General features: G+C 35.1%; 1 protein-coding gene across 3 annotated transcripts in view; it reads left to right on the top strand.

The window, feature by feature from the left end:
- LOC136028824 (serine/threonine-protein kinase D1-like) overlaps positions 1 to 12,438 on the top strand; it is a 171,016-nt gene that overhangs the window by 21,462 nt on the left and 137,116 nt on the right. For all 3 annotated transcript variants that reach the window (XM_065706749.1, XM_065706747.1, XM_065706748.1), the window contains exons 3-4: positions 112 to 250; positions 7,891 to 8,034. In XM_065706749.1, the coding sequence (XP_065562821.1) occupies positions 112 to 250; positions 7,891 to 8,034 (283 nt within the window). The remainder of the gene's footprint in view (positions 1 to 111; positions 251 to 7,890; positions 8,035 to 12,438) is intronic.

Genomic DNA, 12,438 nt, shown 5'->3' with positions numbered 1-12,438 from the left:
AGCTGTGTGAATTACTTGCTGTTCTTAATTATATTCTTTTTTCATAGAAATAATACATATTGCTTCTAAGACTGATTGTTCTGCTGTAAAAAATAATGGAATTAATTTCAGTTTCCAGATCATGGCTTGTCCCGCCTTGCTGAGTCATTATTACTTTTTCGACATGATTATTCGACAACAAATATTCTCCAGCTAGTAAATGCTGTTTCAGAGATTGCTGATGATACATTGATTGAGATTGTTCTTATAGGTAAGACTTGTAAACAAAAAACATACTATTTTGTTTTAAGGTTTAATTCCTAGTGATATTCCTAGTTTAATTCCTAGTGATAAAAGTGATATTGAATAGCTCTCACCGTTTAATTTTAGACTACTACTACTAAACTAACAATTCACCGCAGCACCAAGCCGCCTGAGGCCCACACAGTTACGCACGCTCCTCCTCCATCCCAATCTATTCAACGCCTCCCTCTTTACACCCTCCGAGGAAGTTACTATTTCCTTTAAATCATTCTTTACGACATCCTCACATCCCAGACGAGGACGACCTGCTTTTCGTTTAGCCCTAAACGGTTGGCCGAAAAGGACAATTTCACCCACAGAACGTCCCCTAGCTATCTCAACCTTTCTTTCATTATAGCCCCAGAAAGCGGGATTGAACCACTTTTTTTTACAGCCTACTGTTTGAAATACGGTCAGTCAGCCGTGTACCCAGAACAATCCGGAGGCAATTTCTCTGGAAAACATCTAGTAAATATTCATCCGCTTTTCGGAGTGCCCATGCTTCAGAGCCATATTTGACCACTGTCATCACTGTACCTTCCAATATTCTAATCTTGGTTTGCACCAAGGAGTTATCCTCCTATTCTTCCAAAATTTTTTTTTATATTTGAGGCATATTTTTAACCAGAGACAGAAGCTACCCTAATTGTTATTAATAAATTAATGGTTGCCAGTACACAACAACCTGCAGCACGACTTGGGTATTTATGAATTTTTGAATTAAAATTTTGCAAAGCAGGATATTACTGTATTGAAGAATCAGTTGTTGTGTGTTTCAGTGCGTTTACAGTGTCCTGTCAGGAGCGCAGCAGATTTTTAGGATTCGTTTGATATGGTGGTAATTCAAGATGAAGTATAACTAAGTCAAGCAACATTGTGATTTCAATCAAACAGTTCGTGGTAACGAACTGTAGTAAGGAGCGACCGGGCTCAATAGTAACCAAAACTTTGGTTTATTTTAAGTTGAAGTCCCGGATGGCCTGTTAGCCTATCTCCTGTCAGGAGCGCAGAAGATTTTTTGAGATTCGTTTGATATGGTGGTAATTCAAGATGAAGTATAACTAAATCAAGCAACACTGTGATTTCAATCAAACAGTTCGTGTTAACGAAATGTAGGAAGGAGCGACCCGGCTCAATAGTAACCAAAAATTTTGGTTTATTTTAATTTGAAGTCCCGGATGGCCTGTTAGCCTATCTCCTGTCAGGAACACAGCAAATTTTGGAGATTCGTTTAACATGGTGGTAATTCAAAACGCAGTATAACTAAGTCAAGCAACATTGTGATTTCAATCTCTTTATTGAATTCATGATGGTTCAATAGTTAATCACCATCGTATTAAATGAAGCTCTGGCATCTATTTTGAGGATAAAGATCAGCGCCGCAACACTAGCTCGTGAAGGACGTTCCAACCCGATGGTTAACCCTCGTAGAAGTGGTGGAAAAAGCGACTGGACAGGAGAAAGTTCTGCGGACCTATTTTCCTTTTTTTTTGTCCCAAGGGAAACATAATCGTTTGCATTACCTCTCAGTATAAGAATATCATCTCGTCGGTCTAAGCAGATCTGGTCGGCGCTAAAATGCATTTCACTGTCTTCAGTGCTGCCCCGCATCAGAATTTCTGTGCTTATTTTCAAAGGACGAACCTCCAGCTCCTATTTTAGCATTGAAGCTACGGGACTTCGTTATCTGTGTTCTTTCTCGCGTATACAACTGGAGCATTTTCAGGGGGGGGGGGAATTATTTACCCAGCAGTGCGAGACCATCATGATTAAGACGTATTCTTATTAATACTTTTTATATAAAATATTAAATATAAATAGATAGAAATGAACATTTTTTTTCTTGGTAAAATGATGAGGTGGTTTCCCCTGGGGCAAAGGGCAGGAGGATAATTGGTATTTTTGTTGGATAAATGAGAGGTTGTTTCTGAGAGTAGGAGCAGTGACCACATTGTATATTATGTTTAAAAGATAACGATTGAGGATCTTGGCGTCCCGGAACGGACTGAGTATTGTTGTTATATGTAATTTATTTTTTGAAGTGATAATAAACCCTATTGATTGATTGATTGATTTATCTTGATACATTGATTGATTGATTGATTGATCTTGATACATTGATTGATTGATTGATTGAAATACAAGAGGGGCTCTAGAAGGTGTGAACAAAAAGGCCAAGGCTGTGTTTCTGTTGGGTGTTTTCCAAATTTTATCGCTGCTGTCAAACATCTGACTGCAAATATTCCCTATAGGAGGAAGACTTACTTTTCAACCGAAAATTCCTAGTTTTTTCTTTGAGGGAAAAGTCCTTTGACCAGTAAATTGAGTACTAGCTGTTGCATTCCAACTGTGAATTAGTGTTGATATTGACAAATGAGTGGTGCTTGAAGCAGTTCAGAGATGAACCTAACGACCTACACGCCCGTTTGAGTTGATAGCTATTGGACGAATTCCCTCACTTATACCAAGGATGAGAGAGTTATACTAATTCGACCAATGTCATGCGTTCTAATTTCATCGTTTTCATATTGAAGTACAAATGCAGAACGCTGTTTATGCAAATAAAAAAAATAATGCACTTAACCAATGCCAGACACTGATTTTGGAAAGAACTCTCAATGCCAAACTGACCATCAACGTTGTATTGAATCCGTACAGTGGGGACATTGAATTGTATTACATCTCCTTTGAAATTATTTCCTATGCAAGCTCTGTCCGATTGGCGTATGAAAATTATCTTGAAAGTGCTGCAACCGAGAAATCTCTAGATATGAAAGTTGAAGAGAGAAAGTGTCGTGAAGAATGACAGCATCGGAAAGCCTTGAAAAAAGAGAGAATGTACAGTTGCATTGGAAAGTGATATGGATCCAAAGAAAAAAGAGGTACCAAATCAGGAAATTCTTTTGGAACAAGGGACCAAAAGACTAGCTACTAATACTAACTGTTAAAAAAGAAAGCAAGATTTAATCTTGGATGTTTTGAAAAAGTTGCCCACAAAAACAACTTAATTCTTCAGCGTATCTACTGTCTATCTTTATATGCTATTTCGGTAGGGGTCATGGGAGAGCCTGGTATCGTATGGGAAAGCATGTACTTGTATATCAAACAGTTCGTGGTAACGAACTGTAGTAAGGAGCGACCCGGCTCAATAGAAACCAAAACTCTAAAAAATGGAATTTTGATACCAATATCTACATCAAAAGAATCGCATTTTAATGCTGATTTTAAATATATAAGTTTCATCAAGTTTAGTCTTACGCACCAAAATTATTTTAGAAAATAGGGGGAAACACCCCCTAAAAGTCATAAAATCTTAACGAAAATTACACCATCAGATTCAGCGTATCAGAGAACCCTACTGTAGAAGTTTCAAGCTCCTATCTACAAAAATGTGGAATTTTGTATTTTTTGCCAGAAGGCAGATCACGGATGCGTGTTTATTTGTTTGTTTGTTTTTTTTTCTTTTTTCTTTTTCCCAGGGGTGATCGTATCGACCCAGTTGTCCTAGAATGTTGCGAGAGGGCTCATTCTAACGGAAATGAAAAGTTCTAGTGCCCTTTTTAAGTGACCAAAAAAATTGGAGGGCACCTAGGCCCCCTCCCACGCTAATTATTTTCCCAAAGTCAACGGATCAAAATTCTGAGATAGCCATTTTATTCAGCGTAGTCGAAAAACCTTATAACTATGTCTTTGGGGACGACTTACTCCTCCACAGTCCCCATGGGAGGGGCTACAAGTTACAAACTTTGACCAGTGCTTACATATAGTAATGGTTATTGGGAAGTGTACAGGTGTTTTCAGGAGGATTTTTTGGTTGGGGGGAGGGGTTGGAAAGAGGGGGATATACCGGGGGAACTTTCCATCGAGGAATTTCCATGAAATTTCCATGAAGGGAGCGCAGGATTTACTAGCATTATTTAAAAAAAACAATGAAAAAATAAATATGGAAAAGTTTTTTTCAGCTGGAAGTAAGGAGCAGCATTAAAACTTAAAACGAACAGAAATTATTACCCGTATGAGGGGCTCACCTCCTCCTAATACCTCGCTCTTTACGCTAAAGTATTTTTAGTAATGTCAACTATTTATTCTACGGCTTTTGTGATTCAGGGGTCATTCTTAATGAATTGGGACAAAACTTAAGATTTAGTGTAAAGAGAGAGGTACTGACGAGGGGGCGAACCCTCTCATATGTGTAATAAAAACATGAGAATAAAAAATTCTTTACGTAAGCTAGTTTATAAGTTACGTATATCTTTTACTAAAATTAAAAGTTCTAGTTGCCTTTTTTATTAACCAAAAAATTGGAGGGCAACTAGGCTTCCTCCCCCGCTCTTTTTTCTCAAAATCATTCAATCAAAATTATGAGAAAGCCATTTAGCCAAAAAGAAAAACAAATATCGAAATTTCGTTTTAATTATTTCTCTGCGGAGAGCCAAAATCAAAACATGCATTTATTCAAAAACGTTCAGAAATTAAATAAAAAAACAAGTTTTTTCAACTGAAAGTAAGGAGCGACATTAAAACTGAAAACGAACAGAAATTACTTCGTATATGAAAGGGCCTGCTTCCTCATCAACGCCCCGCTCTTTACGCTAAAGTTTTTTACTGTTTTAAAAAGAAGAGTTGAGAGAAAGAGTCAAACTATAGCGTAAAGAGCGGGGCGTTGATGAGGAAGCAGCCCCTTTCATATACGAAGTAATTTCTGTTCGTTTTCAGTTTTAATGTCGCTCCTTACTTTCAGTTGAAAAAACTTGTTTTTTTATTTAATCAAACAATAAGCTCTACGAAAAATGTCGCTCGGTTTTATTTTCCAGGGCTAACATGAAAGAAAAGTTGAAATGGCTAAGACAAGTTTAACTCATGAAGGATGACAGATTTCCAATGATCCTGTTTTTTGGCCGTCCGAAAGGGAACAAACGAAAAGCAGGTCGTCCCTGAATAGGGGGGAAAGAGGGAGTAAAGAGTGAAACTTTGAATAGATTGGGGGTGAAGGAGGAGTGTGCTTAGCTGTGTTGGCCTTTGGTGGCTGGATTTTGCAGTGAGTTGTTAGTAGTAGTAGTAGTTGTAGTATATATATATATATATATATATATATATATATATATATATATACATATATATATATATATATATATATATATATATATATATATATATAAACAAGGTGAAAGTACTGAAGAGGAAAATTAGGCTTCTCTTTCGCTCATGATCAGAATTTTGTTTCAGTATCACTTGTATCAATCCAGCTTTGACCTAAGATTTTTAAAATGATCCCTCCATTTCTTCGTCTGTTTTAGTGTCTTAATTCCGTTTTTTTTTTATAAATCCACTTAGAAATTTTTATCGTATTCATGATGTGGATTTCTACGATGTGTTCAAACATTGTATTGTACATATTGTACATCGGTTACAGTCATGTGTCCAATCTAGCCACGAGATACCAGAAGATGCAACTCTCAGGGCAAGTTTTAATGGTGTATTCAAATATCGAATCAGAACAACTTTGAAAAGTACTGCCCACCTGAAATAATTACGATATTTTTTTCAGAATATGTCATACGAAAATGTAAATAACGTAATTTTTCACGTATCTTGCTTTGTTTGCCCTGTGTTGTCTTTTCAGTGGCTTTTGGTGCAGAATTTCTTTCCCTGTATAATTCTAGAAATTAATTTCTTCATATTTGGAGGCGACTTTTTTTTGACGTTTGTGAAAACAGTGAAAAATCCGTGTCTACAGATAATATCTTCCAGTGATTCGTGTTATTTAATTACGTCTTGGTGCAGTCATGCGTTACTTGCAAGGCGCTTAGTCATATTTAAACTAGCCAAGTCATTTTTGGCAAGACGATTTTGAGCCTGGTTCTCTTTGAATCGGATGAGAAATTTCATGCAATTTCACATGACATTTTTGCGTTTGACGGGGTTACCGTGTCCCAGTTTTCAATATGTTTTGACTAGCGGAAGTCGTTTTCGGCAATTTTTTTTAAAGCTTGGCTCTCCATGAGTCGGATAAAAACTTCCATGCAACTTCCAGCCACGTTTCTGCTTTTGTTCCTCGTTTGAATATACTTTAACTAGCAAAGCCGTTTTTGGCTAAATTATTTTTTAAAGTTTGGCTCTCGTTGAGTCTGAAAAAAAAAATTCCGTGCAACTTTCCGCCACGTTTTTGCTTTCGTTCCTCGTTTTGAATGTGTTTTAACTAGTAAAGCATTTTGGCTAAATTATTTTTTAAAGTTTGGTTCTCGTTGAGTCGGATAAAAACTTCCGTGCAACTTCCAGCCATGTTTTTGCTTTCGTTCCTCGTTTTGAATATATTTTAAATAGCGAAGCCTTTTTGGATAAATTATTTTTTAAAGCTTGGCTCTCATTGAGTCGGATAACAACTTCCATGCAACTTCTTGTCGCGTTTTTGCTTTTGTTCCTCGTTTTGAATATGAAGACTAGCGAAGCCGCTTTTGGCTAAATTATTTTTTAAAGCTTGGTTCTCTTTAAATTGATTGAGAACTTCCATGCAACTTCGGGCGGCGTTTTTGCTTTCGACAGGGTTACTGTCACCACGGTTTCAACATGTTCAGATTAGTAAAGTCTGTTTTGTCTAATTATGTTTTTAGAATCTTATTCTCTTTTTCTTTGCTTTTGTACCTCGTTTTCAAGGTACTTCATTGAATCGGATAAGAATTCCTATGCGACTCCATATGAAGCTTTGGGATGTTGGAATAGTTACTGTATCCAAATCTTAAATAATTATTGATTATCAAACTAGCTTCGGTGGGAATTTAAACGCAACTTTGATTACAAGCGTTAAAGTTATCAAAAGATGATGTTTCAACTTTCAGTGGAAAAATCGCATTTTGGCTTGAATTTTTGGCTGAGAGCCAGCGAAAGTCAGGCATCATGGTGTTTCAGGATTATATATCATAGTCCAGTCAATCTGTGGGAAACATAAAAGTCAGCCTGGAACATACTATAATGAGCCAAATTACAAATTGCTTTCGTGCGACAAAATTAAGCTTAAACTGGATGAAGAAGTTGAATTTCATTTGTTTTCGACTGACTAGTTTGTCCAAAGGTTCTACGGTTATCGTCCAACATTGCACTTAGTATTTTCTGCTCTTCCAACTTCAAATTGGGATTATTGCATGTTATTTCATTATCGTAGCATGTTTAGAAGTTCGAAATACCCGTCTGGATGTTGTGGACGACCAGAGATTGCTCCTTAATCAACTATCAACGAAATAGGCCTTTATGAAAAACCATCGAATTGTCGCTTCGGGTATGATTCTTGCCGGCAGATAGGTGACGTTACTGACTGTAAAGTATTGCGCTGAGTATGATAATGTTTTTCTCCATTTTATTTCGCACCGACAGCTCTTCCTTTCAAAGGAATAAAAATGAATAAATGTTAAAATATATATATTTAAAATTTTAACTAGTAATGATTTAAACTAAAATAATGTAATAAAATACTATACTAAGTACTAAAACTAAATTTTGGTCAGAAATTTATTAATATAACATAATTAAAAAATAATCATTAACTGGGCTAAAATTCAAATGTAATCAATATAAATTTTGAATAAAAATAATATATAATCTTTTTAATTTCAGCCAACCTTCCATCGCCTATACAACAAGATGCACCGCAAATCAGTCCTCACCAGCTTCAAGTACACAGCTATAAGTCCCCGACATTTTGTGATTTTTGTGGAGAGATGCTATTCGGGCTGGTTCGACAAGGCTTGAAATGTGAAGGTGAGTCGAATTTTCTGGTTAATTTAAAAAAAAGAAAAAACTTCTTTTAAAAAAGAAGTTAATTTAGAGTTAGATCTTTAGATTTATAAAATTTTTGAAATGTGCCTACAATTAACTTGAAAGATGATAAGCTAGATTCTGAGGATATACGGGAGCAATACGATAACTTCTAAAAGGGAGAGGGGTGATATGCAGGGTAAGAAAAAAGGGGCTATGTGCAAACTTTTTATGATATCCTTGGTATAAAATCATATCTTTTGTATTGAAAACTATACGAATAGTTTTAAGTACACATGTGACTGTATCTTAAACAATAAGTTTTTCCGAAAATAGGGTTCTTCACAACTGATTAGGAAAATAATGAAAGAAAGACTGAGATGACTAAGACATGCTCTACTGATGAGAGATGATATATTGTATTTTTGGCCATCCATCTTTGGCCAAACGAAAGACAGATTATCCCTGAATGGCATAGGAAGAGTTCCAAAGAAAGAATTTAAAGGAAATTATAACTTCTTGGAATGGGGTGGAGTGATGCTTTGAATAAATCGTGGTGGGGGAGGGGTGTGCGTAGCTGTGTTGTCCTCAGGAGCCTTGACACTGCTGTGAGTTTTTAGTAGTAATAGTTGTTATATATTTAACCTCAAATCAACCTTATTTAGATCATGATTTTTGAACCAGCAATGTTTGTGAACCAAACCAAGCTTTAATTTTTTCTGCAGTTGAATATATATTATTTCAAACACTACTAAAAAACAGGCCAGCCCCGGAAAATCAAGCATAATTCATTGTATCAGTCTTAATTGGAAAAAGTGCCCAAAAGCAAAAAAAAGATAAAAAGGCAGAGTCCTGAAATAGATGGAACACTTCATAAAGCATGGGACCATGTAGAACTTCAGCGAAGCCAATGGAAATATGTATTTTATTCTTAGTGGATGACTTTGCCCTCTCTTCAGGTAACCATTGAAACATTGACTATCGTTTTAAACTAAACATATTTTACAATAAGTGGAGAGATACTCCGACCCCTCAATATTCATGTTTAACGCGTACTCTAATTGCATTTGTCCAATGGAAGGAGGATATTGGCTAAATAATTATTTTCAAGCCGCGTTGAACGCCCTAGGAAGTGGAAAGCCGAGTTGGATGAAAGGGGCAGATATTCAGATAAACAAAGTCAAACTGTGTATAAACACAGTCATCATGACAGTGGAACTTGCTGGAAATTCTTCTCCAGCTAGTGGGGTTACGTGGGAGGATCTTTACATGGAGGGATCTATCATGAGGGAAGAGAATTTCCATGAAGTGGGCACAGGATTTTCTAGATGTAAAGAAAAAATGAGGAAATAAATCCAAAAAAGTTTTCAACTGGAAGTAAGGAGAACCATCAAAACCTAAAACGAACAGAAATTAATACGTATATAAGGGGGTTCGTCTCCTCCTTTATACCTCGCTCTTTACGCTAAAGTATTTTTAGTAATATCAACTATCTATTTTACGGCCTTTATGACTCTGGGGTGATTATTAAAGAATTGGGACAAACTTCAAGCTTTAGTTTAAAGAGCGAGGTATTGACCAGGGGGCGAACACCCTCGTATACGAATTAAAAATATACAAATAAAGAAGTTCGTTACGTAAGGTAATTCATAAGTTGCGTATATTTATTACTAATAAAACTTTCGTAAAAAAATAAAAAACTCTAGTTGCCTTTTTAAGTAGCCAAAATTTGGGGGGAAACTAGGCCTTCTCCCCCACCCTTTTTTTGTTTAAAATTATTTGATTTTAGTAAATTTAAAAATCGATTTTAATACCAAGATCCCTCGTAATAATGGACGTCTATTCCACAAAAGAAGTAATTGAAGTAAAGAATTTATTTGCCACTCCGAAGAAAAAATGTCAGAAAATTATGAAGAAATTTGTGCTGTGCCTCGTGATATGCAAGGAATTAAACAGAGGTTATATCAAGAAGACTATGTGAAAGATAAAAGACCTAAAAAGACCAAAAGACTCGTTCCAATTAGAAACAGCGCAATATTCTCAAATTGTAATACGAGGATCTGAGCCCGACGAACACTTGAAAACCAAGATTTAATTAGAATTTGACCCAAAACTGGGAAGGGAAGTCTATAAGAAGTTCAAATATTTCTCCATTTCTTCTTCTGAAAAAAGGTACATCTTGATGGGGCATATCGATTGATTTCAGAATTATTGTTAGGAAGATTATTTTGAAATTTTTGCCCCATCCCCTCCCAAAATCAGTTTCTTAAATGCCTAGTCAAAGCCATGTGCCTCCTAGACTATATACGAATAAATTAAAACGCTAGAATTCTGTGAGTTTTTTTTTGTCAAAGCCACTCCCCCTCCCCCCTAACGAAAGGTTTGTGTTTGGCATGAGAATCAATAAGTGAAACTATGGTATACACACAAAGACCTATAATGTAAATATATATATATATATATATATATATATATATATATATATATATATATATATATATATATATATATATATATATATATAAAGAACTTGAAAGGTCAATTAAAAACAAACTAAAATAAAAAAAAAATGTAGAAACTTGGAGTTAAACTTTTGTTTAGTGTCCATTGTGATGTCAGAAATTGTTTATGGTGCATTCTTTAACTCATCATGTTTTATTGATTGGGTCAGTTTGTGTCACCGTTTCTGCTTTGATTCTGTGTCTTTTTCTTTTTCAAAAAGTACATTTCTTCTCACTTGAAGAAATAGTAAAATAATGGAGCTTTTGTTGTCAAAATTATCTTGCCGTACCTTAAGGCCTAAGAAAGCCTTCGTCCGGTGCAAAACAATAGGAAAACCTGTAATGCATTTTGGACTATTTTCCTCTCGTATAAAAGAGATGTGTTGCGCAACGCATTTTGAATTACCACATCCGAAATGTTTTATCCCCTATAGTTATGGTTAGGTGCATGTTTAGAAGCAGTTTCTGACTATAGCTTTAAAAGATACAATTATAGCATAAATATTTATATTTTGAACAACACACACATACACACACACATGTATATATATATAGATCATAGCTAAAAAATATATAACAATCTACACAGTTTTCATAAGTCATCCTTTCTGTCGGTTTATCCGGATGTCCCAATCACATAGACGATATTGTTCATCAAAAGCAGGATTATCATCTAATTGTGGATATCCTTTTTTTCAGTTTCCTTTGAAAAAGAATCCATTCAGAGACATATATGATATCTATGATAGACAGATGTATTTGGTGACAGAATAATTTGGTGAGAGCTCAACATAAGAATCTATAATTACAGAATATATATATATATATATATATATATATATATATATATATATATATATATATATATATATATATATATATATATATATATATATATGTATATATATATATATATATACTTATTGTCTTTGTCCTATTTTAAATATTTTTAATACTTTTTTCATTGTGTGGTCTTTCCCACAAATTTTTCATCTGTGCTAAGAAATTCCATGAAAAGTTTTAGCTGTGGGCAAACCAAGCCACTACTCCTTAAAAAATGGTATTAGCAAATGAAGACATTAGAATTTTGAATATCTCCTAAGAAAGCACACTTCTATTATTTTTGCTTCTTAGAATTCCATATATTAGGCGAAATAATTTAAAAAGTATTATTAAGAATGCAAAGTTAAAATAAGGAAATTCTTGAATTTGAAGATGGAATGGCCTTCGTGTGAAGCCATTACCAGTGACCAATTCATGCACTCCTTGACGGCGGGGGGGGGGACTAAACCTAAATTGAAAAAAAATTCGCTTGGTTACACATTTCTATGCTTCTACGGTGTCTCGTTGGCGCTGCTAAAAAGAAAGAAAAAATTAGGAAAGACATCTGAGTTACAAGCTCTTTAAAGATTCCTATTTAAAAATGGAAAAAAAAATCCTTTCAGAAATCACTTTTACTATTAGGATAAACATTAAGGAATTTACCTCAGTAAAAGAAGATAAAGGTTGAAGCGAAAGAATAGGTAACGTAGCATATCAGGAAATTGCGGTGTAACTTTCCTAGGAGTGAATCTAAGGCCCAAATTTTGTCTTAAAAAACTTTGACTTTGAAAAAAATAACAACGTCCAAGCGGTTTTGTGTCTGCTTCGTCTGGGTGGTTACCTTGGTAAGCTATTTCTTAGAAATCAGGCTCGGCTAAAAAGACAAATTTAAGGGGTTGTCAAATTTAAGACCCCTCTTGGCAGAATCTTTCAAGTCTGAAATTCTTCAAAAAATTGAAGCTCCCTTCTTCTGTGCATTTTGAGCTGTTTATTTATTCCTGGAAGTTTCATTCGTTTACCGAAACATTTTTCCGAGGTTATGGACAGGTCTTTTTTCTGGAGATTGAAAACATCTTCCTAAGAC

The sequence above is a fragment of the Artemia franciscana genome, chromosome 7 (genome assembly GCF_032884065.1).
Source record: "Artemia franciscana chromosome 7, ASM3288406v1, whole genome shotgun sequence".
Classification (NCBI taxonomy): domain Eukaryota; kingdom Metazoa; phylum Arthropoda; class Branchiopoda; order Anostraca; family Artemiidae; genus Artemia; species Artemia franciscana.
Note: the sequence above shows the minus strand (reverse complement) of the source record. Positions and strands in the feature narration are given on the sequence as shown.